Source organism: Lepus europaeus, chromosome X (assembly GCF_033115175.1).
Source record: "Lepus europaeus isolate LE1 chromosome X, mLepTim1.pri, whole genome shotgun sequence".
Classification (NCBI taxonomy): Eukaryota; Metazoa; Chordata; class Mammalia; order Lagomorpha; family Leporidae; genus Lepus; species Lepus europaeus.
Window position 1 is genome coordinate 20,388,131 of NC_084850.1, and position 27,867 is coordinate 20,415,997.

The window sequence follows — 27,867 nt, forward strand, 5'->3', positions numbered from 1 at the left end:
TCTTGATTCAATGCCACAAATATTCATCAAATGCTCATCATATATACAGATGAATATCAGATATTTTCTACCCTGCAAACATCTAGACAGTGTGTTTATGATATAGATGAGGAAGATGCAGCTCACATTATGATTCTAATTAACCTCACTGCTAAAATTTGACTGCATTAAATGCTAAAAATGATGCATAATCACAGTACTGTGGTTTCAGAGAGAAAAGCGGCCCCAACTTGCAATGGGATCAGAAGTCAACTGTGGGGGGCCGGTGTTGTGGGTTTAGTGGTTAAAGCTGCTGCCTGGACACCAGCATCACGCATGGGCATCAGTTTGTGTCTAGATGCTCCACTTCTTATCCAACTCCTTGCTAATGGTCTTGGAAATGCAGTAGAAAGATGCCCTAAGTGTTTGGGCCCCTGCCACCCACATGGGAGACCTGGATGAAGCTCCTGGCTTCGTCCTGGCTCAGTTCTGGTTTTTGCGGCCATCTGAGGAGTGAACCAGTTGATGGAAGATCTCTCTGTCTTTCTCTCACTCTTTCAGATAATAAATCTTTTTTTTTAAAAAAAGAAGTCAAATGTGGTGCTTGTAGTTCTAAGCTGCTCAAACAATTAATCAATGCAAGTGAAGCAAGAAGAGCATATACATTTTCATTTTATTAAAATATTGCATAAATACAGAGCAGTTGGGCACATCCATTCTAAGGCACTGTTCTGGTTTGAATGCAAGTCCACAAGAGAGAAAAGAGAAGCCATTACATTCAATATTTTTCATCTCTACATTCAGACTCCTCCCATGTTACATGTTTATTGCTACTGGGATCTCCATTTTAACCCCAGAATTATAGCAGCATCATACAGGGACCTGGATGTCAAGAATTAAAGACACATCCTGGCTCTAGCACTTTGATATGATTTGGCACTTGATTATAAACTCTCTTGCATTATTCTCCATTTGTTTCCCAACTCTTGTTTAACTAAAGATATAAACTCTTTATGAGCCTGACTCATGACTTAAATTTCTTTACCATTAAGTCTAGAACAGGAATAATTAGGTACATGGTATATACCCTCCCAAATACTTACATCTGATTCCCGAGAACTGCAAAGGATTAGAGCAGATATACTCTAATTTTTTTAATTCTAATTTAAGGATAGGATGACCAGATACCTTCACAAAGGGGAAATGCTTGAATGTCCAATTCTTGTATTTTATAACAAGGAACTAGGCTCAATGAATATTTTCAGGTATTAACAGTCTTAACTGACAATGAGAGTTCTTCCTTCACTATTGGAACTTTAGTTGTTAGCGTGATTATATGAGAACATTTATATAAGTAGCAGTGTATGTATAATTATAAGAAAATTCAAAGAGGGTGGGATCACTGAGAAACTTATAAATTATCTAAATTAGTGACCCTTGCCTCCTTAAAACGATGTGTATGTATGTATGTGTATATGTGTGTGTGTGTTTGCATGTGGGTGTATTACGCAAAAGACATACATGGTTAAAAAATGTTTCATAATACCCTTGAAACACCTGGAGATAACTAGGCTTGGGAATTAATAGGAATATATTGAGAGTTATAGAAATATTTGCTTAAGGCAGTGTGTTCCAAGGGATATCTGAAGAATACTAGTTCTGTGGACTATTATTGGATGCATATGAAAAAAGTTCTGGGGCCAAGTGGATTTTGGAAACAATGAGTCAAAAGAGATGCATTTCCCTCCTTTACTAGAGGACCTCACAGATATTCTCAAATGGTGATATACACTATGGATCTAGGTAGGGGAAACAGCAGGCAGCGATTCCTAACATTATTTATAAAATTATCTTAAAGAACTATATGTTCTACGATGCGTACTTAGGGAGACACAGACTTAAAGAATGAGTAAAAATGAAAAAGCATTGAATAACAAAAGAAGAGTGAAAAGCAGTGCATGCTGATTCTTCAGGGAACCTAAATGAAATTAGATTGTACTTGTACAATTTAAATTGTCAAATATATTCTTCCACAAAGAGATCTTACTTATTCTGTGAACAAAATCAATTACCAAATCAATACTGTTCCAAACAGACTAGAAAACTTTATAAAACTGAAAAATAAAGGTTAAAAATATTAATTTTCTTAAACATAAAAAAAGTTTCAATGGAAGTAATTCAGATCCTACCAAATTACATACATTCTTCATCCTTGTGTTCCTGACACACCTTTACTATTTGACAAAATTCACTGTCTCCTTTATTGTCACCTGGGGGACATTTAAAGATCTGATCTAATATAATTATCTTTAATAAGATGCAGTAAGATAATTATGGTACTGCTGTAATAAAGGTGTCAGATAACAATGGTATCTAAGGATTGTCATCATTTATGGTTGTTTTGAACACAAGGTTTTTCATTGTAATTTAAAAAAAGAGTTTTGGAGACAGCATAAATCAAATATAAGAACTCATATGCCTTGGAAGATGGGTTTTTAAAAATAGCAAACAAAAAATTGTTATAAGCCCAAAGAGGTTCTTCCAAGACAAATAGGCTGCTACAGGTTAAGATGCTTTTGAGTTAGTGTCAACTTCTGTAGGATCTGTTTCCCTTAACAATTCTTAAAGAAGTCCTCTAAAGTGAGTGACTTGGTGCATAATAAGGCCTGCTCTCTGTCTGAAGCTTTTTGAACAATGGCTACACTTGTAAGGCTTCTCCCCAGTATGGATTCTTAAATGAATAACCAGGCTTGGTCTCTGTCTAAAGCTTTTCCCACAATAATTGCATTTGAAAGGTCTCTCTTCAGTGTGTGTTCTCTGATGCAAAGTAAGTGCTGTCAATCGACTAAAACTTTTCCCACAATTAGGACATCTATGAGGTTTTTCACCTGTATGGGTTTTCAGATGTCTTTTAAGACTTGATCCATGACAGAAACTTTTCCCACACTCAAGGCATTTATATGTTTCTTCTTCAGAATGGGTTCTCTGGTGCCCAATAAGGTGTGACCTCCGAGTGAATCGCTTTTTACACACGGTGCACTCATAGGGCCTCTCCCCCGTATGAAGTCGTTGGTGTCGATAAAGGTCTGAACTACGGAGGAATCTTTTCCCACATTCAGGGCATTTATGAGGTTCCTCTCCCGAATGAATTCTCTGATGCCCAGTAAGTTGAGACTTCCGAGCAAAGCATTTTCCACACTGTGGGCATCGATGAGGTTTCTCTCCTGGATTCTTTTTCTTATGGGGTTTAGAGTTGAGAGGTTCTTCCAAGTTGGAGCTCTCAGTTGTCTCTCCTAGAGTGGGGGTCTGGTGATCTACAAGTTTTGTTAAATCTGGCTGTAAGTCCTCTGGAGGGGGTTCCCATTGATTTTCTAACTGTGCATATTCTTTTTGCACAATGGGACCATGGAGGGCATTCCCCTCTAAAGTTACAATAAATGGATACATGTTCTCCAGTTTTTTCTGTTTTGAAGTATCTTCTTCATTTTCTAACCCAATCTCAAAACCTGGGAGAAGAAACAGAAATTGCAGATGTCATTTACTCCATGGAGAAAAGGAAAATGAAGAGTTTTATTAAACCACTAAAAAGGAATATAGAAGTTTCTAAACAAAATTCCAAACTTTACCCTGATTAAGGTTGAATTCTACTTTTCTTCCTTCCATAGTAAATCAATGAACAATTACTTACCTATCTTGGAATCAAGTAATTGCTTCATTTCTTTGGAATCCTGTAGTTCCTTAATCCATGGTTCTTCTCTCTGCTCCAATGGGAAGTTCACATCAAGCTTTGGTAATGGATATCCTGGCCACAACAAAGAAAGGGGAGCATGATGGTTTGACTCATCAAAGATCTTTCCAAAATTCAGGCTGAGTTTTGGACACATGGCCTATTCATATTAACTGTTTCTTCAATTACTTTTATTTCATCTGGAGTCACAAGAATCATTTTAAATCCATAATTTATCTACTCTCATAAGCAGATTCTGTCATCTGCTTTATTTTTCTTCCAATTTATGGATCACACTTTCCTGGTAATATGTACTCCTCATAATTTTTGTTGGAAATTGTATATTTAAACTGGACATTATACTAATCCTATGTCACCCCAGGGCTTTTTTTTATTGTTATTTGCTTGAATATTTGTTTATCTGTAGCTTGTAAATATTGGATAATTTCTGTGAAGTCTATTCCACCCTTCAATACTACTTATTATCAGGCATGAGTAATGTTAATATGAGATTGTTCCTTCTGGCATGCATCCTTAGGTATACACAGTCATCCTGGAGAGCCAGTTGGTTTTACAGGTTCAGAAAAAAATATTTGAAGAAATATTGACCTCGGGCGGGAGCCATGGCTCAACAGGCTAATCCTCCGCCTAGCGGCGCCGGCACACCAGGTTCTAGTCCCAGTCCGGGTGCCGGATTCTGTCCTGGTTGCCCCCCTTCCAGGCCAGCTCTCTGCTATGGCCCGGGAGTGCAGTGGAGGATGGCCCAATTGCTTGGGCCCTGCACCCCATGGGAGACCAGGATAAGCACCTGGCTCCTGCCTTCGGATCAGCGCGGTGCGCCAGCCGCAGCGCGCTGGCTGCGGCGGCCATTGGAGGGTGAACCAATGGCAAAGGAAGACCTTTCTCTCTGTCTCTCTCTCACTGTCCACTCTGCCTGTCAAAAAAAATTTAAAAAAAAAGAAATATTGACCTCAAACTTTCCCAAATATACTGAAAAATATTAATATGCACATCTAGGAAGCTCAGTTCCAAGTAGGAGAATAACAAGGAAATCCACAGACACAAGATTCTAAAAACCACACAAAAGGATAGACTCATCACTCATAAGGGAATACCAATGAGATTAAAAGCTAAATTCTCCTCAGAATCAAGGGAGGATAGAAGGCAGTAATATAACATAGTCAAAGTGCTCAAAGAAAAATGAAAATTGTCCATCAAGAATCTTTTATCTAGAAAAGCTGTTGTTCCAAACTCACTTTGAAATAAAGTTATTCTTGAGAAAATAAACTGAAAGAATTTGTTGCCAGCAGCCTTGCCTGACAAGAAATACTAGTAAGCACTTCCTCAGTCTGAATGCAGGTAACCCCAGATGGTAATTTGAACCCACATGGAAAAAACAGCACAAGTAAAGGTAATTACATAAGTTAAAAAGATAATTTAAATAACAAATTCTACATCTTCTTTTCTTTTAAAAGATTATAAAGCAATTGAATAAAACAATATGTATATAGTGTTTTCCTGGGCATATTACATATGAAAATGTAATATATTTGCCAATAAAGACATAAATGAGGTGGGTAAGGATAAAGTGCATTGGGTTAGAGAAATGACCCCAGTTGCTAACCCAAATCCATTGGAACAAATGAAGAAAGTCAGAAATGATAAATAGTGTTAATGTAACATAACCTTTCATATATAATTATTTTCCTTTCTTCTCTAAAGAGAATTAACTTTTAAAGATGCTCTCTTCTTTCAAAAGAAAGAATATTTGAAGACTTTCCTTAAAACTCTTAGAATTATATAAAGTAATAGTAATAATGTATTTCTGGGTTTATGACACTGTTAATGTAACATGTATAATAGTAATGCCACAAAAACAGGGAAAAGCAAATAGAACTACATATGAAAAATGTTTTTATATTTCAGTAGCAGTAAGTCAGTATAACTGAAGCCAATTGTGGATTAAGATGCACAAGGTAAATCATAGAACAACCTCTAAGGAAATAACTTTTAAAATAGTGAAAATTAAGGTAAACAAAATATTATATTAGAAATATTTACTTAATGCAAAAGAAGGTGGTAAGAGAAGACCAGAGGAACAAGAAATCATGAGGCATATAGAAAACAGAAAGCAAAATGGCAGATGTAAATCCAATAATACAGAAAATAATATTAGGGGGTTGGAGTTGTAATGAAGAAGGTTAAGCCTCCCTCTCTGATGCCAGCCTGCAATATGGGTGCCGGTTGGAGTCCTGGCTGTTCCACTTCTGATTCACCTCCTTGCTAATGCACCTGAGAAAGTAGCAGAATATGGTTCAAGTGCTTGGGCCCCTGCATCCACTGGGGGACCTAGATCCTGGCTCCAGACCAGCCCAGCTCTGGCCATCTGGGGAGTGAACCAGTAGATGGAAGGCCTCTCTCTCTCTCTCTCTCTCTCTCTCTCTCTCTCTCTCTCTCTGTATAAATCTTGCCTTTGAAATAAATGAATAAATCTTGGAAGGAAAGAAGGAAAGAAGGAAGGAAGTAGGGAAAGAGGGAAGGAGGGAAGGAGGGAGGGAGGGAAAAATAAAATTAGGGACAGGCTTTTGGCTTAGTGGTTAAGCCACTGGTTAGGATATCTGCATTCCTACACTGGATTCAGTAGCTGGGTTCAGTAGCTGGCTCCAGCTCCTGATTCCAGCTTCCTGCTAATGTGGATCCTGGAAAGCAGGAATTATGGTTCAAATGATTGGCTTTCTGTCACCTACATGGGAAACATAGATTAAATTCCCAGCTCCCTGTTTCACACTCTGTCTCTACACCTACTTACAGGCATTTGCAGAATGAACCAGCAGATGAGAGATTCTCTCTCTCTCTCTCTCTCTCTCAAATAAAATAATTTCAAAAATAAGGTTAAAAGCAAGTGGATTAAGCAACTTAATCAAAAGGCATAGAACATTAGGCTGGACAAAAAATGATTCAACTATATACTGTCTACAAGAGATATACTTTAGATTCAGATACAAATAAACTGAAAGTAAAAGGATGGACTAGAAACCATAAGATAGCCAGATAAAACAGACATTAAAACAAAAAAGTTATTATAGATAAAGGGAATCATTTTATAATGATAAAAAGATCAATACAGTAGGAAGATAAAATAATTATATATATATACTTTTTTTTGACAGGCAGAGTTAGACAGTGAGAGAGAGAGAGACGGAGAGAAAGGTCTTCCTTTCGTTGGTTCACCCCCGAAATGGCCGCTACGGCCGGCATGCTGTGCTGATCCGAAGCCAGGATCCAGGTGCTTCCTCCTGGTTTCCCATGCGGGTGCAGGGCCCAAGCACTTGGGCCATCCTCCACTGCCTTCCTGGGCCACAGCAGAGAGCTGGCCTGGAAGAGGGGCAACCAGTACAGAATCCAGCGCCCCAACCGGGACTAGAACCCGGGGTGCCGGCGCCGCAGGCGGAGAATTAGCCTAGTGAGCCGCAGTGCCGGCCCATATATACACTTAATTACAGAATACGAAAATACTTGCTGCAAAGATCAACAGAAATAGAACTAAACAATTCAACAATAGTAGGTGGATATTTGAATAACCCCTTGCACTAATGGATAGAAAATCTAGACAGAAGATCAACAACAGAAGATACAGAAAATACTGTAAACCAACTAAATATAACAGATATTCATAGAACACTCCATTAACAGTAGCAGAGTATGTATTTTTCCAACAATTTTCCTATAAAAAATACTCTAGGAAAGATATAGTGCTACATCATAAAACAAATGTTCTGAAATTTAAAAAGATTATAATTGCAAAGTCAAGTCTCTCACCAAAATGGAATATTAGAAATAATTACATCGCTTCTCAGCCTTTTGGCTAAGATCAAGTGTAGAAATAATAACAGAAATAAATTTGAGGATCTTACAAATAATATGGAAATTAAACAACACACTCCTAAATAACCAATGAAGAAATAAAAATTGAAATTAGAGATATTTTTAGATAGCAAAATGATGCTGTTTTGATTACAGTAGCCCTGTAGTATGTCTTGAAATCTGGTATTGTGATGCTTCCAACTTTATTCCTGTTCAAGACTGATTTGGCTATTTGGGAGTCTTTTGTGTTTCCATATGAATTTTAGGTTTTTTTTCCCCTAATTCTGTAAAGAATGATATTTTTTCCCATTGGTATTTTGATGGGGATTTCATTGAACCTGTAAATTGCTTGGATAGTATGGACATTTAATAATAGTAATTCTTCCAATCCATGAATATGGAAGGTCTTTCCATTTTGTGTGTTTGTGTGTGCACGTGTGTGTATGTTTTCTTCAATCTGTTTCACTGGTGCTTTGTAATTTACATTGTCGAGGTCTTTCACATCCTTGGTTAAGTTTACTCCAAGGTACTGAAATTTTTTGTAGTTATCATGAAATGGGATTGGTCTTGTAAATTCTTCTTAAGTGAGCTTACTGTTGGTGTATAAAAATACTACCGATTTTCGTGTGTTGATTTTGCATGCTGTAACTTTACAGAATTTACCTATTATTTCTAATAGTTTCTTAATGGTTCCTCTCTATATAGAATCATCTCATCTGCAATCAGGAATAATTTAATCTCCTCCAATTTGTATGCTAGTTTTTCTTCCTCTTGCCTAATAGCTCTGGATAACACTTCCCGAACTATATTGAGTAAGAGTAACAAGAGTGCACATCCTTGTCTGGTTCTAAATTTCAGTGGAAATGATTTCAGCTTTTCTCCATTTAATATAATGTTGCCTGTGATTTTGTCATTTGCAGCCTTTATTGTGATGAGGTATATTTCTTACATATCTAACTTTTCAAGTTTTTTTTTTATCATGAATGGATTCTGCATTTTATCAAATGCTTTTTCTGCATTTGTTGAGTGATCATACAATTTTATCCTTCAATATGTTGATATGATGTATTATTTTATTGATTTGCATATATTGAATCATTCTTGCAACCCAGGAAAAATCCCACTTGGTCAGGGCAAATGATCTTTTTGATGAGCTGTTGACTCTATTTGCTAGTATTTTGTTGAGAATTTTTGCACTGATGTTAATCAGGAGTCTTGGCCTACAGTTTTCTTTTATTGTTGTGTGGCTTTGGAAACAAGGTAATGCTGGTTTTGTAAAATGAGTTCAGAAGGGCTCTCTTTCTTTTGATTGTTTGTAATAAAGAATTGGTGTTAGTTCTCCCTTAAAAGTTTGGTAGAATTCAGTGGTGTAGCCATAAAAATAGACACATACACCAACAGAACAGAACAGAGACACCAGAAATAAATCCATGCATCTGTAGCCAACTTATCTTTGACAAACGTGCTAAAAACACTCCCTGGAGAAAGGACAATCTCGTTAATAAATGGTTCTGGGAAAACTGGATTTCCACATGCAAAAGTTTGAAATAAGACTTCTGCCTTTCAACTTACACAGAAATCAACACAAAATGGATCAAAAGTCTAGATATATGACCTGAAATTATGAAACTACTAGAAGAAAACATAGGTAAAGGGGCCGGCATTGTGGCATAGCAGGTAAAGCTACTGCCTGTGATGCCGGCATCCCATATGGAAGCTGGTTCATGTCCCAGCTACTCCACTTCCCCTCCATTTCCCTGCTAATGGCCTGGAAAAGGCAGCAGAAGATGGTCCAACTGTTTGGGTCCCTGCTATCTATGTGGGAGACCCAGATGAAGCTCCTGGCTCCTGGCTTCACCACTGGTCCACTGCTGGCTGTTGTAGCCATCTGGGGAGTGAACCAGACAGATCTCTCTATTGCTCCTTCTCTCTGTAACCCTGACTTTCAAAATAAATAAATACATCTTTAAAAAGAAAACACAGGTAAAACTCTTCAAGACATTGCTATAAGCAATGATTTTATTCAAAGATTTATTTGTTTATTTGAGAGGCAGAGTTACAGAGAGATGGAGAGACAGAGAGAGGTCTTCCACCTGCTGGTTCACTCCCCAAATGGCCACAATGGCTGGAGCTAGACTGAAGCCAGGAGCTAGGGGCGTCTTCTGGGTCTCCCACACAGGCACAGGAGCCCAAGAACTTGGGCCATCTTCCACTGCTTTCCCAGGCCATAAGCAGAGAGCTGGATTGGAAGTAGAGCAGCCAGGACATGAACTGGTGCCCATATGGGATGCAGGTGCTGCAAGCAGAGGCTTAACACATTATACCACAGCATCGGCAATTTTTTTTTTTTTTTGGATAAGATGCCAAAAGCACAGGCAATAAGAACACATACAGACAAAGGAGATTTTATCAAACCATGAAGCTCTGTTCATAGTGAAGAGGAGACCAACAAAATGGGAGAAAATATTAGTAAACTGTGCATCTGATAAAGGATTAATATCCAGAATATACAAGGAATTAAAAATTTCAACAATCCCTTTATTTATTTTTTTGGACAGAGTTAGACAGTGAGAGAGAGAGAGACAGAGAGAAAGGTCTTCCTTTTTCTGTTGGTTCACCCCCCAAATGGCCACCACGGCCGGCACGCTGTGCCAATCTGAAGCAAGGAGCCAGATGCTTCTTCCTGGTCACCCATGCAGGTGCAGGGCCCAAGCACTGCCTCCACTGCCTTCCAGGGCCACAGCAGAGAGCTGGACTGGAAGAGGAGCAACCAGGACAGAATCCGGTGCCCCAACCAGGACTAGAACCCGAGGTACCGGCGCCGCAGGCAGAGTATTAGCCTGGTGAGCCGCGGCGCTGGCCTCAACAATCCCTTTAAGAAATGGGCAAAGGATCTATACAGACATCCTTGAAAAGAAGAAATACATGAAAAACCGCCTAGGGGCAGGTGTTTGGCCTGGCAATTACTCTGCTAGGGACCCCTACATCCCATAGTGGAGTGCCTGGGTTCAAGTCTCGGCTGCATTCCTGGTTCCAGCTTCCTGCTAATGTGTACTCTAGGAGGCAGTAGGTGACAGCTCAAGTAGTTGAGTCCCTTCCACTCACATGGGAGACCCAGCTTGAGTTCCTGGCTCCTGGCCACCACTTGGCCCTGCCCTGGTCATTGCAGGCATTTCACTCCTATCAATCAGTAGATGGGAGTTCTCTTTTTGTCTCTCTGCTGTTCAAATAAACAAATAAATATTCTAAATGCTCAGTTATATACCAGCCATCAGGGATATGCAAAGAAAAACCACAATGAGGTATTATTTCACTCCAGTTAGAATGGCTACACACTGGGGCCAGCACAGTGGCGTATTGGGCAAAGCTGCCACCTGTGGTGCCCATATCCCATATGGGTACTAGTTTGAGTCCCAGCTGCTCTACTTCCAATCCAACACCCTGCTAATGTGCCTGGGAAAGCAGCGGAAGATGGACCGAGTACTTGGGCCCTTGTACCCATATGGGAGATCCAGAAATAGCTCCTGGTTCCTGGCTTCTGATCGGCCCAGCTCCAGGCACTGAAGCCATTTGGAGAGTGAATCAGTGGCTCAAAGATCTCTCTGTCTATGTCTCTTTCTCTCTGTAACTCTAACTCTGCCTTTAAAAAAAGAGATGAATGGCTATAAACCAAAAGTTAAAAAAAAAAAAAAGCTGGTAAGCTTGTATAGAAAAAGGAACCCTAATACACTGTTGGTAGGAATGCAAATTAGTAAGCCATTATGGTGAACAGTATAAAGGTTCTTCAAAATACTAAAATTAAAATTATCCAGCATTCTAACTTCTAGGTATATAATCAAAGGAAATGAATTCAGCATATGAATGAGATAATCGGCACTCCCACGTTCATTGCAGACTATTCACAATAGCCAAGATATGGAATCAACTTAGACATACATCAATGGATGAATGCATAAAAATGTGGTATATGTACACATAATGGAATGTCACTCAACCATAAAGAAGAATGAAATCCTGACAACTGTAACAAAATGGACAGAATTGGACATCATTTTGCTAAGTGAAATAAGCAAAACACAGAAAAACAAACAGCATAATTTTTCTCTCATATGTAGAAGGCAAAATGTGCATACACATGTGTGTGCACATGTACGTGTCTGTAGTTGATATGAATCTAAAATAGTGATTAGCAAAGGCTGGAAATAGTGGCTGGGATCGAGGAAGATTTGATAATGGGCACCAAAATTCAGTTGGGTGAATACACTTTGTGTGTCTGTGTGGGTGCAATCTGTTGAAATCTTTACTTAGTATATACTAAGTTGATCTTCTGTATATAAAGATAATTGAAAATGAATCTTAATGAAGAATGGGATGGGAGAGGGAGTAGGAGATGGGATGGTTTGCGGGTGGGAGGGTGGTTATAGGGGGAAAACTGCTATAATCCAAAAGTTGTACTTTCAAAATTTATATTTATTAAATAAAAGTTAAAAAAAGGAAATAGTATTATACCCAATAAAATTCACAGGGATTTCATGTTTACATCCAAAATTTAAAAATTAAAAAAATGTAATTAGAACATGGTATGAAGTACTGCCCAATTCTAGAATAAAAAATAAAGCCAGTTAATATCATCAAAATAAAAAAAAACTAGATACAACATAAAAACAAATATTTTGAGATAAAAGAAAATGAAAATACTGCATACAAAAACATAAGGGACACACATAAAGCAGTGCATAGGGGGAAAATTACAGCTGCAAATGTCTATATTGAAAGGGGGAAAAAAAAAACCTCAATAACCTCAGTTTCAACCTAAGAATACTAGAAAAGAAGAGTAAACTAAATCCAAAACAATAGGGAAGAAGGAAATAATAAAGATTAGAGTAGAATTTAATGAAATACAAGACTGCAAGGCAACAGAGAAAGCTGCTGATACCAAGATTGTTTCTTTGAAAACATCAACAAAATTAACAAACCTTTAGCTAGCTTAGCCAAAAAGAGAGAAAATTCAAATTAATATAGTCATAAATGAAAGATGATGTGCTACTACAAACCTTTTAGAAATAAAAAAATATAAAGAAATACTATAAACAAATGGATGGAAATAAAGTAGAAATAATTTTAGGATGAAATATACAAATTCCTAGAAACATACACACCATCCTCATTGACTCAAGAAGAAACAAAGGGGGTCTTTGTTGTGGTGTAATGGGTTAAACCACCATCTGCAATGCCAGTATCAGTTTTGAGTCCCAGTTCTCCACATATGATTCAGCTCCCTGCTAATGTGCCTGGAAAGCATTGGAAGATGGTCCAAGTGCTTGGGTCCCTGCACCCAAGTGGGAGACCTGGAAGAAGCACCTGGCTTCAGCCTGGGCCAGCCCCAGCCGCTGCGGCCATTTGGGGAGTGAACCAGCAGATGGAAGATCAATCTCTCTCTAACTCTTTCAAATAAACAAAAAACAATATTTTTTAAAAAGCAAAGAAATAGAAAATCTGAATAGACCTAAAACAAGTAAAAAGATTTAATAGGTAATCAGAACAATTCCCAGAAAGAAAAGCCCAAGTTTGGTAAATTCTGTTAGACACTTAAAGAATTTATACTGATTCTACATCATCTCTTCTTTAAGAATAACTGAACACTTTATAACTTACTTTACTGGCGTAAGGAAAGAAAGATATATAAATGGTATAGAGTTGAGGGTCCACAAGTATTTAGATTTATAGTTAATAGATTTTTGATAAAGGTGGCAAGAATATTTATTGGGGAAAAATAATCTCCACAACAAATGGTCTTAAGACAACTGCATATTTGCTTGCAAATTAATGATATTTATTTCCTATGTCATATCACATAAACAAATCAATTCAAAATAGATCAATGATTCCAACATAAGAAATAAATCCATAAAACTCTTAGAAGGAAGCATATGCATTAATCTTTGTGATCTTGGAGTAGGCAACAATTTCGTAAAAATGATGCCTGAAGCATAAGCAACACAAGGAAAATGTAACAACTCTTCACAAATGCATTAACTCTTCACAAATACTTCTAAAAATTAGAGGAGAAAAGACTTCCCTACTCATTCTATGAAGTAATTATCACCCTGGTAACAAAACCATACAAAGAGAGTAAAAAAGAAAAGGAAACTAAGACCAGTATGTCTTATTAATATATAGGTAAAAATTTGAAACAAAATACTAGCAAATCAAATACAGTAAAATATAACAAAAGTATGCACCAGGACCAACGGGGTAATTATCTCAGATATGCAAGATGGGTTTACCATTTAGAAACTAAGGTAATACACCAATACAATAGAATGGCAAGCAGAAACTACATTATCATCTCAAAATGTTCATCCCTGTTTCCTGATAAAAACACTAGAGCTAGTAATAAAAGGAAACTTCCTCATCTTGATAAAAGGAAATTACGAAAGATCCACAGCTAATAACATAACTATTGGTGAAAGACTAAATATATTTTATCTGATATCAACAACAAGACAAGGAACAAAACACCTTCTATTCAATATTACACTAGAAAGCCTTGTCAAAAGAAATAAAACATACCAGCTTGGGACATAGCAAGTGATACTAACTCTTTTCACAGAAGTCATGATATTGTATATAAAACAATAAGAACTAAAAAACAAGTTCAATAAGTTTTTTTAAGAGATGCATTTATTTATTTTGAAAATGAAAGGTACAGAAATGGCCACAATGGCCGGAGCTGGGTTGGTCCTCTGCTGTTGCTTTCCCAGGCACACTAGCAGGGAGTTGGATCAGAAGTGGAGTAGCCAGAACTCGAACCAGTGCCCATATGGGTTGCTGGTGTTGCGGGCAGCAGCTTTACCTACCACAACACAATGCCAGCCCAAAGAAGCAAAATTTTAGGGTAGTACAAACCTGGAGGTCCAGAAGATCTCAATATCAAAGTCAGGAAAAAGAGTTTTGAGAATGACAGATACTATCCATCTGGCTATTCATATCCTATACAGCATGAACTTGAAATGCTTAAGGTTGAAATTTTCAGTAAATGTTGCTTTGAAGACAGGCCTAGACCCTTTCCTTGGGAGAAAGGGAAACTATAACCTAACACCAAGCAGGTGTGTCTCGCGGGCTTCCTGTTTTGGCTCTCAAGTCCTGCTACTATTTTCTGTACAGCACCAAATAAGGAGGCTTGGGCACTTTCACTTTTGTTCTTTATCCCCAGCATTATACTCCTAGTGCCAGCTTTCAAAAAGCTTGCCCCAGCAGTGTTGTGGTGCAGTGGGTTAAGCAGCTGCTTACAATACCAGCATGCTATATAAATGCTTGTTCAAGTCACAGCTGCTCCATTTCTGATCCAGGTCACTGTTAATGTGCCTGGGAAAGCAGTGAATCCATCTATGTAGGAGACCAGGATGGAGTTCCAGGTTCTTGGCTTTGGCATGGCCCAGCCTTAGCCATTATATCCATCTGGGGGGTGAACTAGTGGACAGAAGATCTCTTTCTCTCTTTCTCTTTCTTTCCCTCCCTCTTCCTCTCTCTATAACTGTGCTTCAAAATAAATAAAATGAATCTTAAAAAAAAAAAAAAAAAACCTTGGTCCCCAATTACTTGCCATCAGTCATTCCCCAGACCCTGGATGCAGAGAACATGTGCTTGTATTTCAATTTCTTCATGGATGTTAACCTAATGAACTTCTTATGTGTGTACACACCCCACTCCAACCCTCTCGCCATCAGTAACATTTAGATACTCCTGGATGCTATCACCAGTTTGTACTCTGTGTAGTCTCACAGCCTATGTCAGCTAATGCTACTTCCCATTTACCTTTGGCCCCATTATAGGTTGAATAAAATACCATTGCTAATCCTGAATAAAACTGACACTTATTTAAAAGATTTCCACAGTTATAGCTTACTCCTGTATGCCAAGATGGCGAGAAAAATCTGTATCTCTTACATATCCAAGATAAGTGAAAGTCAGTAGAATTTGGCACTTTCATATGCTATGGTGGGAAGACAGACTGGTACAATAATTTCAGGGGACAATTTCATAGTATCTATACACTTTTAAGCACTCATTAACGAATTGATCACACTTCTAGAAATTTATGCCATCAACACCTGCATACAGGGCTAGAGTTTTGGCGCAGTGGGTAAACCACTGCCTGCGACACTGGCATCCTGGATGGGCATTGGTTCCAGTCCCAACTGCTCCACTTCCCACCCAGCTTCCTGCTAATGGCCTGCAAAAAGTAGCAGAAGATGGTTCGAGTCCTTGGGCCCCTGCCACCCATGTGGAAGACCTGGATGAAGCTTCTCACTCCTAGCTATGGGGAAACTTCAAAAAGTTCATAGAGAATGGAATGAAAAGATAATGGTGCATTGCCCATGAATTTCTTGAAGTACCATCATATGTATGCTCATTGCATGCTTTCAAGCTTGGCTCCATGGCTTTTGGGTCCATGGTAAATGGAAATAAGAAAGCAGACCCCAGAGCCTACTTCTGTCAGTGGACTCTCCTATTTATCTTCTATGTACACTAGTCTGTGAAGCTAGTATTATCACCTGATTAGTAGTTTTAAGTAATAGAGAAAACATCAACAGTTGATCAGCTGATAGAAAAGAGTCCTGCAGGCAGAAACCAAAACCTTATCATGTCTTCTGTGTTTGAGACATAGTTTGAATATTAGTTTCCCAGTGACAAAAACAATGTATTGCCTAGGATGTTAAACTCATTTCCTTGCTTTTGCTGAGATTCATCATGACTATATTCTATTTGTTCTAATATAACTTAATAAATTCACTCAAAAAATTAATTGAAGGAAAAGAAAAAAAAAAGAATTTAGCTTTTATCTGAAAGACTGCAGTAAAAAGTAAAAGATTAGAAGCGGGGCTAGAGTTGCGACACAGCAGGTTAAGCTGCTGCCTGCAATGCCAGCATCCCATATGAGCATGGTTTCGAGTCCCAGTTGCTCACTTCCAGTCCAGCTCCCTGTTAATAGCCAGGTAAGAGCAGTGGAAGATGGCCCAAGTGTGTGGGTCCCTGAAACCCATGTGGGACACCTGAATGGAATTCCAGGGTCCCAGCTTCAGTCTGGCTCAGCCCTGGTTGTTGTGGTCACTTGGAGGATGAACAAGCAGATAGAATCTCTCTCTCTCTCTCTCTCTCTCTCTCTCTCTCTGTCTGTGTGTGTGTGTGTGTGTGTGACTCTGCCTCTCAAATAAATTTTAAAAATCTTTTAAAAAGAAGATTAGCAGGTCCAGTGCAGCATAGGGTGCACAGTTGTTTTAAAGTATGCTCCGGAATTCTTTGATATTCTTTCCTTTTAGAGGGGGAACTTTATTTTCTTCCCCCGGAGTGTGGGTTGGACTTAATAACTCTCTTTTAATTACAGAACATGGCAGAAGGGATGGTGTGTGACTTGGTTATTGAAAGCACTGCAGCATGCTCCTTTCTGCCTTTCTCTTAGATCATTTTTTGGTGGGGGGAGGGGAGTAGGGTAAGCCTGCTGCACTGTCGTGAAGACACACAAGTAGACCATGGCAAAGTTCCCTTAGCAAGGAATTAAAGGTTCCTGCCGGCTACTGTTGACATCTTGACAGCAACTACAAGAGAGACCCTTGAGCCAGAAACACCCTGAACTTCGAAATTCTTCACTCTCAGAAATAATAAATGCTCTTTCCTTTAAACTGTTAGGTTTGGGGCCAGAGCTGTGATGTAATGGGTAAAGCCACCGCCTTCAGTACCTTCAGTGCCGGCATCCCACATGAGTGCTGGTTCGAGTCCTGGCTGCTCCACTTCTGATCCAGCTCTCTGCTATGGCCTGGGAAAGCACTAGAAGATGGCCCAAGTCCTTGGGCCCCTGCACTGGAGTGGGAGACCCAGGAGAAGCTCCTGGCTCCTGGCTTCAGATTGGCACAGCTCCAGCCTTTGCAGCCAATTGGGGAGTGAACCAGTGGATGGAAGACACTCTCTCTCTCTCTCTCTCTCTGCCTCTCCTTCTCTCTCTGTGTAACTCTGACTTTAAGTAAATAAGTAAATCTTTGAAAAAATAAGCAATTAAATTTTAGGGGTAATTTATTATGCAATTCACTACAAAGGAAAAAAGTAATTGCTGGTTAACAAAGAAATTATTTCATTGGTGATCACCCCCCCATCCCATGCTCAGGAATGAATGTATTGAGCTTCATTAACAAAAATTACATCATAAAGTCTCCACTGCACCAAGAAATATCATCACTCTAGTCAGGAATTAGATATTACCAGATGATAAATCCTTTGATGCTATAAAATAATCTGAATACATTTAAGTTACAAGAATATGCTGATGTTTTGCAGATAGCATTTGTCACCTCTAAATTTTACTTTTAATTTATACTTCACATGTCTTTCATCATCAAAAAGATACAATCTTTGATATTTCACATACATGCCAAGTGAAATCTCAACTGAAATGAAAGACCCAAAGCTTTGACAATGGAAACTGTGTGCCAATTTTACTGCTCTAATATTGAACTCCACATTTTCAAAGATAAGCATGCTATATTTTATATTTTTAAGATCAGTGCCCCATTGCCTTGTTTCTTTCTCACAGCAGACATTCTTATATTATTGGATACTTCTAGTATCTGGAGTATCTAGCTTGAATTTAAATGAGGGACTTTTTTATACTATTATTTCCTCAGATCACTTTGTAGTTTTCACTTCCTGTTTGCAATGAATTTGTGCATGTTTTCAGTTAGGTTAAATGAATATAATTTAATTAAAAAAATGAGGGGTCGGCGCTGTGGCACAGTGGGTAAAGCTGCTGCCTCCAGCTGCTCCACTTCTGATCCAGCTCTCTGCTGCGGCCTGAGAAGGCAGTGAACGATGGTGCAAGTTCCTAGGCCCTTGTACTTGCGTGGGAGACCTGGAAGAAGCTCCAGGCTCCTGGTTTCAGATCAGCACAGCTCCGGCCATTGAAGCTGTTTGGGGAGTGAACCAGCAGATGGAAGACCTCTCTCTCTCTCTCTCTCTCTCTCACTGCCTCTGCCTTTCTGTAACTCTGCCTTTCAAATAAAAAAATCTTTAAAAAATATATGAGAGTATTTCATTGAAATAGAATTAAAAGATGTTTATTTTATGGCAAACTTTTTTTGAAATCCATGAAGAACCATGAACTTTAAGTATCCCTATTAGTATGCATATATGTATATATGCAAGTATGTGTGTATGTACACATTTCATATTGCACATTTTTATTGGCAGGAAAAATATTTCAAATGTTAACATAAAATCAATTGACTTCTTTATTTAAAATTTTATTTTCCACTCAACCAGAATCTTGTGCTTTCAACTCAGTTTACAATATGATGTGTTTCATGTGACATGTGAGTGGATTTCAAAAGTCAGTAGAAAAATGGAATTAAAAGATTTTTATTTTGGTGCAAAAAGTTTTCAAATTCTACCGGCCAGTGCCGTGGCTCAACAGGCTAATCCTCCACCTAGCGGCACCAGCACACCGGGTTCTAGTCCCGGTCGGGGCGCCGGATTCTGTCCCGGTTGCCCCTCTTCCAGGCCAGCTCTCTGCTGTGGCCAGGGAGTGCAATGGAGGATGGCCCAAGTCCTTGGGCCCTGCACCTGCATGGGAGACCAGGATAAGCACCTGGCTCCTGCCTTTGGATCAGCACGGTGCGCCGGCAGCAGTGCGCCGGCCATGGCGGCCATTGGAGGGTGAACCAACGGCAAAAAAGGAAGACCTTTCTTTCTGTCTCTCTCTCTCTCTGTCCACTCTGTCAAATAAATAAATAAAAAATAAAAAGTTTTCAAATTCTGTGCATAGTTTTTCTATGATACACATTTCCATGAACTTTGTGAAGTACCCTCATATATCAAAGATGTTTTTATTAGGAAAAATAAAAAGTTAAAAGGTTAACACAAAGAACACTAAGCCTTGCATTATTTTTCTAAGCATATTATATGACTTTAAACAGTGATGAGAACAGGATAATTTCCTCTCCTCCAAATTTGTATTTTGTACTTGATTCATTCTATCTATCCTTTCTTAAATACACTGAATTTTCATTTGCTTCAGAGTAAAATACTAATTCCAAGATTAACACTGGTGATTTATCATCTTTGTTAGCTACCTACAATATTGATAACAGGAGCAAATTAACAAGGAGAATGAGGAAACAGAATTATAATTAAATAGTATTAGCTAAGTTTTGCGACTTACTTCAGGCATAAAGTACATACATAAGTACAGTATTTTTAAGAATGTTTAACAGATTATGAAATGTAGATGATATAAATATTAGAACACAAATGGCAATATTTACATGGCAGTTCAAAAGGTTTGTGGAAACTAGAATTAAATGATAAGTTAATTTTGGTGCAAAGATTTTTGAAAAGCAGGCATATTATTTCATAATACATATTTTCCAAAAACTTTTTAGAGACCCCCTCATATAGTTCTGCTTTAAAATTTTTTTTTATTTATTTATTTGAGAGGTAGAGTTACAGTGAGAGGGAAAGACAGAGAGAAAGGTCTTCCATCTGTTGGTTCACTCCCCAAATGGCTGCAATGGCCGGATCTGCGCCAATCTGAAGCCAGGAGCCAGGTACTTCTTCCAGGTCTACCACGTGGGTGCAGGGGCCCAAGGATCCGGGCCATCCTCTACTGCTTTCCCACGCCATAGCAGAGAGCTAGATTGGAAGAGGAGTAGCCAGGACCCGAACCGGTGCCCATATGAGATTCTGGCACCATAGGCGGAGAATTAACTTACTGTGCCATGGCACCGGCCCCTAGTTCTGCTTTGACCACAATGTATATACATAATTATTTATGGGTTTTTCCACTTGTTTATATTTTTTTAAAATGGGCTGGAGAAGTGGGAGTTTGCTATAGTGGTTAAGACACACTTGGGACACATGCACTCCATTTTAGATTGGTTGGGTTCAAGTCCCAACTTTGTTCTCAATTCCATCTTCCTGCTAGTGTGCATCCTGGGAGGCAGCAGATGATGGCTCAACTACTTGGGTCCTGGCTACCCACATGGGAGATCTAGATCGAGTAGCAGGCTCCTGGCTTCATTTTGGCCCAGGTCTGGCTTTTGAGGACATCTGAGGAATGAATAAGTGGATGGAAAATCGCTGTGTATGTCTCTAACTCTGTATTCTATCTGCTTTTCAAATAAAGTGGAAATAAACACAAGTTAAAAACATTTTCTGGAGATACATAAACACTCAAGACTTTTGTGTGTTCAAGTCTAAGCTTACCTGCATTCACCAAATCTGATTCCCTTTTGCCTTTTCCTTGTCATTGAAGAACATCTCCATCTCCCAAGTTCACTGGCAAGATACCATCCTTAACCGCTTCAACTCCATCACCCAGACACCTACGCAAACCTCAAGTTGTATACCTTATCCCTGCTATATACCTTAAATTGGTCCTTCTGACTCCACCATCACCAAAGTGGTCCTGGTTTAGAAACACATCTTCTCTCACCTGCATGACTGGAATAACCTCCAAAAAGTTGTGCCTGCTTCCATTGCTACCCCTTCTATTATGGTCTCTCAAAGTGCAAATCTGTGCACATCTTGGCACTACTGAGAATCTGAAAGGTTCCCTATGACCTTGAAAATAAAATGTGGCTTCCCAAGAAAGTTGAAAAATTTCACCTCCCAGGACCCTATTTCTCTCTCCAGACTCTTCTGTTGCCCCTCCCAGTTCTCAGTTTTCCTTGCCCTTTACACTGTACCAGTTTCCATCACAGACAGGAGAGATTTCCACTGATGTATGGGACTCCTTCACTGGCCTGAAAGCTCCAGGAGGGCTAGGGCCACTTTTCTATGAGTGCAACAGAATCCCCTAGGTTAGGCACAGAGCTTAGTTCTTCTTCAGTACGCAGAAGTTTCGTTGGATACACAAAAGAAAGGTGTGGAAACAGCATGAACAGGTGCAAAGCCCTGGCATTGTGCTTGTTATGGGTACAGCAGGCACTCTTACTTTGTAACATGCACTGTTCTCTGTGTTTTTCTATTCTGTTCTCTGTGTACTTCTCTTCTGTGGTCTCAGCATTATGCAGTCTCTTATTGTGCCAATAGTTGAAGCTCTGCCTGCGGGACTCAGGGGAACGATTTCTGGCCAGACTTGGGCAAAAGTTTTAATGAGGGCAAGGGGAGGGTTGGGAGGGGAGGCACTGGTGAAAATGTAGGAAAAGCCGGCGCCGTGGCTTAACTGGCTAATCCTCCGCCTTGCGGTGCCGGCACACCGGGTTCTATTCCCGGTCGGGGCACCGATCCTGTCCCGGTTGCCCCTCTTCCAGGCCAGCACTCTGCTGTGGCCAGGGAGTGCAATGGAGGATGGCCCAAGTGCTTGGGCCCTGCACCCCATGGGAGACCAGGAGAAGCACCTGGCTCCTGCCATCAGAACAGCGCAGCGCTCCTACCGCGGCGGCCATTGGAGGGTGAACCAACGGCAAAAGGAAGACCTTTCTCTCTGTCTCCCTCTACTGTCCACTCTGCCTGTCAAAAAAAAAAAAGAAAAGAAAATGTAGGAAAGCCTCGAAGGGAAGTGAAATGCAGGGCCAACAGCGTTATGTGGTCCAAGTGGTCCAGGAGACCAGCATCTGGATGCTCACGTGATCCTGAGGGCCTGGTCTGCTGGCTACCACTTCTACCTTTCAGTTCAATGAGATGCATGTTCCTTTATACTGTGTGAAGGGATGGATCTCTCCTGAAAGATCTGAAGAGTGAGGTTTGCATGAGTTCCTATGTTATAAAAGCAACTGAGGAAGACACAAATGTGACCACTGGACTCACAATAACACAGATCCCACTGACTGAGTGGAGAAACTCATCCTTATCCAGACTGGGCTTACTCCCAGGGTTTTGCTGCCTAACTTCTTGATTGAAAGCCTCCTGTACAAGGTCATTAGTTTAAAGTCTTCCTGATCCCATTCCATGCAGAGCCCTGTGTTTTCTGCTGTTCCCAGAGGAGATTTCTTTTTCTCACTCTGTATCTCAGAATTCCATTTGCACTGGGACATCACTGTTTCTAACACAAACCTCAACCCTTGGTATTTCTTGAGTTCTCAAAACAGAAATGAAAGAAGTGACAGGAAACTTTTGCCTTACCAGGGTCCAGAAAGGGCTGGCATTCTCCAGCAGCACCGTAATTCAGCTCCTGAGGTCCTGCCTGTGGGATCCAGGGCTCTGCCACAGAGGCCTCCTGGACAGGTGCCATTACCTGGAGCTCAGGTGACTCCAGGTGCACATTTGGTGGCATATGTTCCATTCCCACTGGTGTCAGTTCTTCCAAAAGCATGTCATGCATGTCCACCTGTGATACATGAATCCATCACTCCACAGTTTAGAGCAACTTGTTCTAGTAGAACTTTAATGAGAGCCATACATGTTGTTATAAATTCTCCAGTTGTCACATGAGTACAATTTAAAGAATAGACAAATCAATCTTAACAGTCTGTTTTACCTAATCCAATGGAAAGTATCAAGATTTCAGCACGTAATCAACATAAACAATTATGAGTGAGATATTTTACCCACGATTTTTTCTTCCTTACTAACTCTTATGCATGTGCTGTGTGTTTGACAGTCACAGCAGATCTCAATTTGTTCTGGCAACATTTCAGCTGCTTCAGAGCCATGCATGACTAGTGGCTTCTACAGTGGGCACTGCATGTCTAGCCCATATGAAGACAAAAAACTTCTACCAAAAGCAAAACTAGGAAAACAGAAAGAAGCCTTCAATTCCATGCTATCCAAGACTCCCTTTCAGGTTGGCTACCTGCATTAAAGGTAACAGCTCTTACAGAGCCCCTATTCTCCAAAAGACCAGAGCACTCCTGATGCCCAGATGGAACAGCCTGTTCCATTTTCCAACAGTTGTAGGCCTTTCTACAGCCTGGGCCTATGAAACTGGGGGTTCTGAACACAGGGCAGTGCTCCCAGCTCCATGGGGACACTGCAGATATACTGGCAGGTCACAAGTATTAGAATATAGTGTACTAGAGATGAGAGTATCTTTCATGATGCAGAGTGGTTCTAGGTCCCTACCAACTGTGACATGCCCCTTTCAAAAATTCATGTAGGTAACAAAAACCTGCCGAGAACCCCAACCTGTTGGTTAGATATAGAATATTTCTGCCCATTCAAGCATGACTTGAATTTCCCAGCAATGCAGTACTGGGAAAATCAAAGGAACACTTCACTGCTTACAGCCTGCATATACCCAAAGAGAGTCATTTTGCCACTTTGGAAAACTAGATAGGAACACCCACGCTGCTCATGGCCTTGGAGGGGAGCAGTCGGAATGATTGGCTGTGGACTCTCAGTGGCTATAATAAGCATAGATGCAGGCTTTATGCAACTTCAGGATGTCTCCTGGGGTAGCTGAACCCAATCACTTATTTGTAGAAGTCCATCTTTGTTCATATCCTACTATGTTCCCTCTGCTTTATGTCCCTTCTAGATTGCCCATGATTCAGGGTTCCCAAACTCTATCTGTACATAGTCAGATAGTAAACACATTAGGCTTTGCAAGCCACATATCCTGACAGTTCTCCTTCTTCAACATTTTTAAAGCCAACTTTGAACAAGTAAAAACTACTGTCAGCTATAAGCTTATAAACAGTGCTTATAAGGTGTCCAGATTTGGTGTGCAGGCCATTGAGCAATATAGTAATGGTTTGGGTTGGTGTAGGTAGCAATTTGTGCTACTTACAGATTTCCTTTAAGGATAGTAAAGAGGACATTACTCAGCATGTGTTCTAGAAGGGGGTTGGGTCTGATAAGGGTGAGAACCACTGGGTCGTATGCTGATTCCAGCAGCAGAAGAAAATGAAAAGGACTGTTGGGAAATCTAGGGGCCGGGGACGGACACAGAGACAAAACATCAGGTCTAGTCCAAGCTTCCTCAACAACTTCCTTTGGCCCAGGAACAAAGATCCCCCACACTTTTCTCACCTGTGGCTCTGGTATCTCAAGTTCTCTCTGTAAGTCTTCTATCAGTGACACAACTCTTTCTCTATTCTCGGGGCAGTGTTCCCTCACCCAGGTCTCTATCTCCGTGGGCAAAATGGTTAGAAACTGCTCCAACACGAGCAACTCCAGGATCTGTTCCTTGGAACGCATCTTTGGCTTCAGCCATTGACAGCAAAGCTCCCAGAGTTTGTTGAAAGCTTCATGAGGACTGGCTGCTTCTCTATACTGGAACTGCCTGAAGCGCTGCCGGAAGACTTCGCAATCAGTGTCATACTCTTGAAGCACAGAGCCCTGATTCAAGGAGGCCTGGATTGCACAACCCAGGGCCACAGCCATCGCCTGAGATCTCAGTTTACAAATTCTTCTTCTCTGTAATCCTTGTGGGAGTCACCTGCAGCTGAGGATAGGGAAAAACAGGAAATGAGAAATAGCAGAGTTTACAAAAGGCATGCTTAATGCCCTTCACTTACTTATTTTTACCACAGAACTATGAGCATTTTATAATCTTTCTGGTACTTCTGAGAATCTCACAAAAGCCACAGACTTACTTCCTAGGGGAAAATATATGTACACTGCCAATTTTGTATATAATTTCAAAGTTTTATGAAATCTCAAAGCTCATCCACAGGCCCTCTAGAATTATGATAACATGGAAGCAAAACATCCTATGTCATGATTCGAGTTCAATTAAAAATTTAGTTTCTCACTTACACTAGCTAAATTCCAAATGCTAAAGAGACATCATTTCAGGAAGTTCTATTGAAAGTACTTGCTGTATTGCAGTGGATTAAGCTGCCACTTGGAATATCCACATTCTACATTGGAATGCTGGTTCAAGTCCTGGCTACTCTGCTTCTGATCCAGCTTTTTGCTAATGTGCCTGGGAAGACAGTGTACTTAGGTCCCTGCCACCTATGTGGGAGACCTGGATGGAATTTCTCATTCCTGGCTTCGGTCTGGCTCAGCTCTGGCTGTTGCCAGCATTTAGGAAGTGAACCATTGGATGGAAGAATAATCTCTTTCTGTTTACCTTCCTGTCCCTCTGTCATTCTGACTTTCAAATAAATGAATAACTCTTAAGAAAAGAAAGAGGGTTTTTTTTTTTTTTTTGGACAGTTTGGTCCAGAATTCCATGGTTCCATATCTAAGAACCCAACTCTTAAATGAAACACCACAGGTCTGCTGGCATCTAACCCACTCCCAGTCTACTTCCAAGTGTCTTGTTTTTCTGAATATATGTATATCTCAAAGAAATGGAGCAAGAATGCTAACAATACTTTTCAAATACTCTTAACGTCCATCTAGTTTTAAGTGCTTTTCCTCTTTTCTCATTTGAAAGGCACACACATACATACATACACACACACAAAGGGAGCTCCTATTCACTGGTTCACTCCCCAGATGCCCTCAACTGGCTAAGGCTGGGATCCAAGAACTCAATTCTTATCTCCCACATGGGTGGCATGGACTCAATGGTCTGCATTAGAAGGAAGTTGGAGTTAGGACCCAGAGGTGGGTATTGAATCTACTAGGCACTGTGATATGGATGTGCATATTTTAACCATTAGGCCAAATATTTCCCCCTTTAAATATTCCTTAATAGCCTTCAATCAAGGCGAATTTAGGCATAGCCATGCTTTGCAAGAACAAAAAAGTCACCAAACCTTCATTCTCCATACAAGGTTATGTGCAGTTCTGCCACTATCACTAAGGTCCTCATGTTGCAATAGCATTCCAAACGGCTTTCCTATGATAAAAAAAAATATACTGCAGCAGGCCAGGCCCTGAGGAATTTGCTCTTTACTCATAATGAAAGACACTTATGCTACCAGCCAGGCACTGTTCTAAGTAACCCAAGGTTATGAGCTGGGTACTAGTATTATCCCTTGAATCCAGACAGGGGACCTGAGGTTTGAGGCGTAGGGAGACTAAATAACTTATACAAGGTCATATGGTCCATGCCAGAAGGAAACGATGACAAGGTAAGAACCAACAGTCTCCTACAATTGAAATGTCTAAAAACATCAAAATATTCTTAGTGCAGTCCACATTTACACAGGTCTGCACACCTATACTTGCTGGTGTGCAGTGGCTCCTCTCTCTGCATTTGGTACCTGTCCTCTTCCCTTAAGGTGATCACAGAGAAAGGCTCACTCTCTTCCCCACCCCGACCCCCCACTTTCTATTAACATGCACACTCTCCCCACATGGTCTGTCACCATGATGGGTACCCGACTTCAGAGGTAAATGAATTCAACTGTGATAATCTGCCAGCTGTGCACCCACAGACTCAGAGTCTCCGTCTGCAACGTGAGGAGAATCACGGCAGCTACTCCCTAAAATATCCTGCTCCTATGCAACTGTATGGAGAGCGAGCAGCCACATGCCTGGCACACAGGAAGTGCTCAACTAACACTGCTGCCCAGGATTCCTTCCTAGGAAGCTTCTCTTTCCTGAGCGCGACTCCTAACCGTCGCCAGAGGACAGCCAGGAACTGCTGGTTTTGGCTGCGGACCCCACCCATTAATCTCCTGCAGCCTCACAGCTGACCAGCCCTCCCTCAACTGACCCAAAACCTCCCCCCACGGCTGCCAGGGAGGGACCCCTCGCGTTTCTTTCCATGAGCCCTTCCCAACGAAAAGTTCACTTCACTACAAGGCTAGTGGTTTCTCCCCCAAACCATCGTTTAGCGAACCCGCCGCCCTCACAGGCCCTCTGAGTAAAGCCATGTGTGGAAAGAGGGCACTTGGGGAACAGCAGGAGTGACACGTCCCTGAAAAATCTGAAAGCTGATTTAAAATTGGTCGCCGATGTCGCGGTCCCCGAGTGGCCCTGAGCTATGACGACCCGCCACCCCGAGGGACGCTCCCAGTCTCAGAAGACTCCCAGGAAGGCCTGGCCGGGTCGCAAGGAGCGACGGCGGAGACCCTGACCGGATGGGGCCCGTAGCCCCTGGCTCCTCCCGGCGCCCACCGCTCGGGACACAGCTGGAATCCACCAGCTTGCACAGCTCCGGCCGCCGAAGGGAGCCCCGCTACCCGCGCCCGCGCCCGCGCCCCAGGGACGGCCACGCCCTCTGGCCGCTCCGGGACTCACCGCCTCAGCGCCCACGGTTCTCCCAAGCTCACCCGCAACTGCACAAGGCGCAGGCGCGCGGCCGCGTTGCGGACTACAACTCCCAGCAGGTCTCACGTCGCCCGCCGCGTTCTGGGCGCACAAGGATGCTGACGCGAGAGGGGCTGAGAGTCTCTCTGGCCTCGGCCGAATTCAAGCTGTTTTGGAAAAGCTCCCGCTTCCGGTCTAACTACTTCTTGGTC

At 40.9% G+C, this 27,867-nt stretch overlaps 1 protein-coding gene across 2 annotated transcripts; it reads right to left on the bottom strand.

Annotated features, from left to right (window-relative positions):
• Window positions 1-1,449: 1,449 nt before the first annotated feature.
• Window positions 1,450-27,720, bottom strand: ZNF449 (zinc finger protein 449). Of its 2 annotated transcripts, none has more exons than XM_062184100.1 (5): window positions 27,647-27,720; window positions 24,533-24,947; window positions 22,685-22,889; window positions 3,668-3,781; window positions 1,450-3,485 (listed from the first exon to the last, which is right to left on the bottom strand). In XM_062184100.1, the coding sequence occupies exons 2-5, from the start codon at window positions 24,884-24,886 to the stop codon at window positions 2,602-2,604; spliced, it is 1,557 nt and encodes a 518-aa protein (XP_062040084.1). In that variant the 5' UTR covers window positions 24,887-24,947; window positions 27,647-27,720; the 3' UTR covers window positions 1,450-2,601. The 2 variants fall into 2 exon arrangements, with proteins under 2 accessions (XP_062040084.1, XP_062040085.1); XM_062184101.1 differs by lacking the exon at window positions 27,647-27,720 and adding an exon at window positions 26,215-26,994.
• Between the last annotated feature and the right edge of the window lie 147 nt (window positions 27,721-27,867).

Coding starts and splice junctions, on each gene's coding strand:
- ZNF449 (XM_062184100.1), bottom strand. CDS start 24,886: ATGGCTGTGGCCCTGGGTTGTGCAATCCAGGCCTCCTTGAATCAGGGC. Junction 3,782..22,684: donor CCAGCCCTTTCTGGACCCTG/GTAAGGCAAAAG, acceptor TGTTGTGGCCAG/GATATCCATTACCAAAGCTT. Junction 3,486..3,667: donor ATTACTTGATTCCAAGATAG/GTAAGTAATTGT, acceptor TTCTTCTCCCAG/GTTTTGAGATTGGGTTAGAA.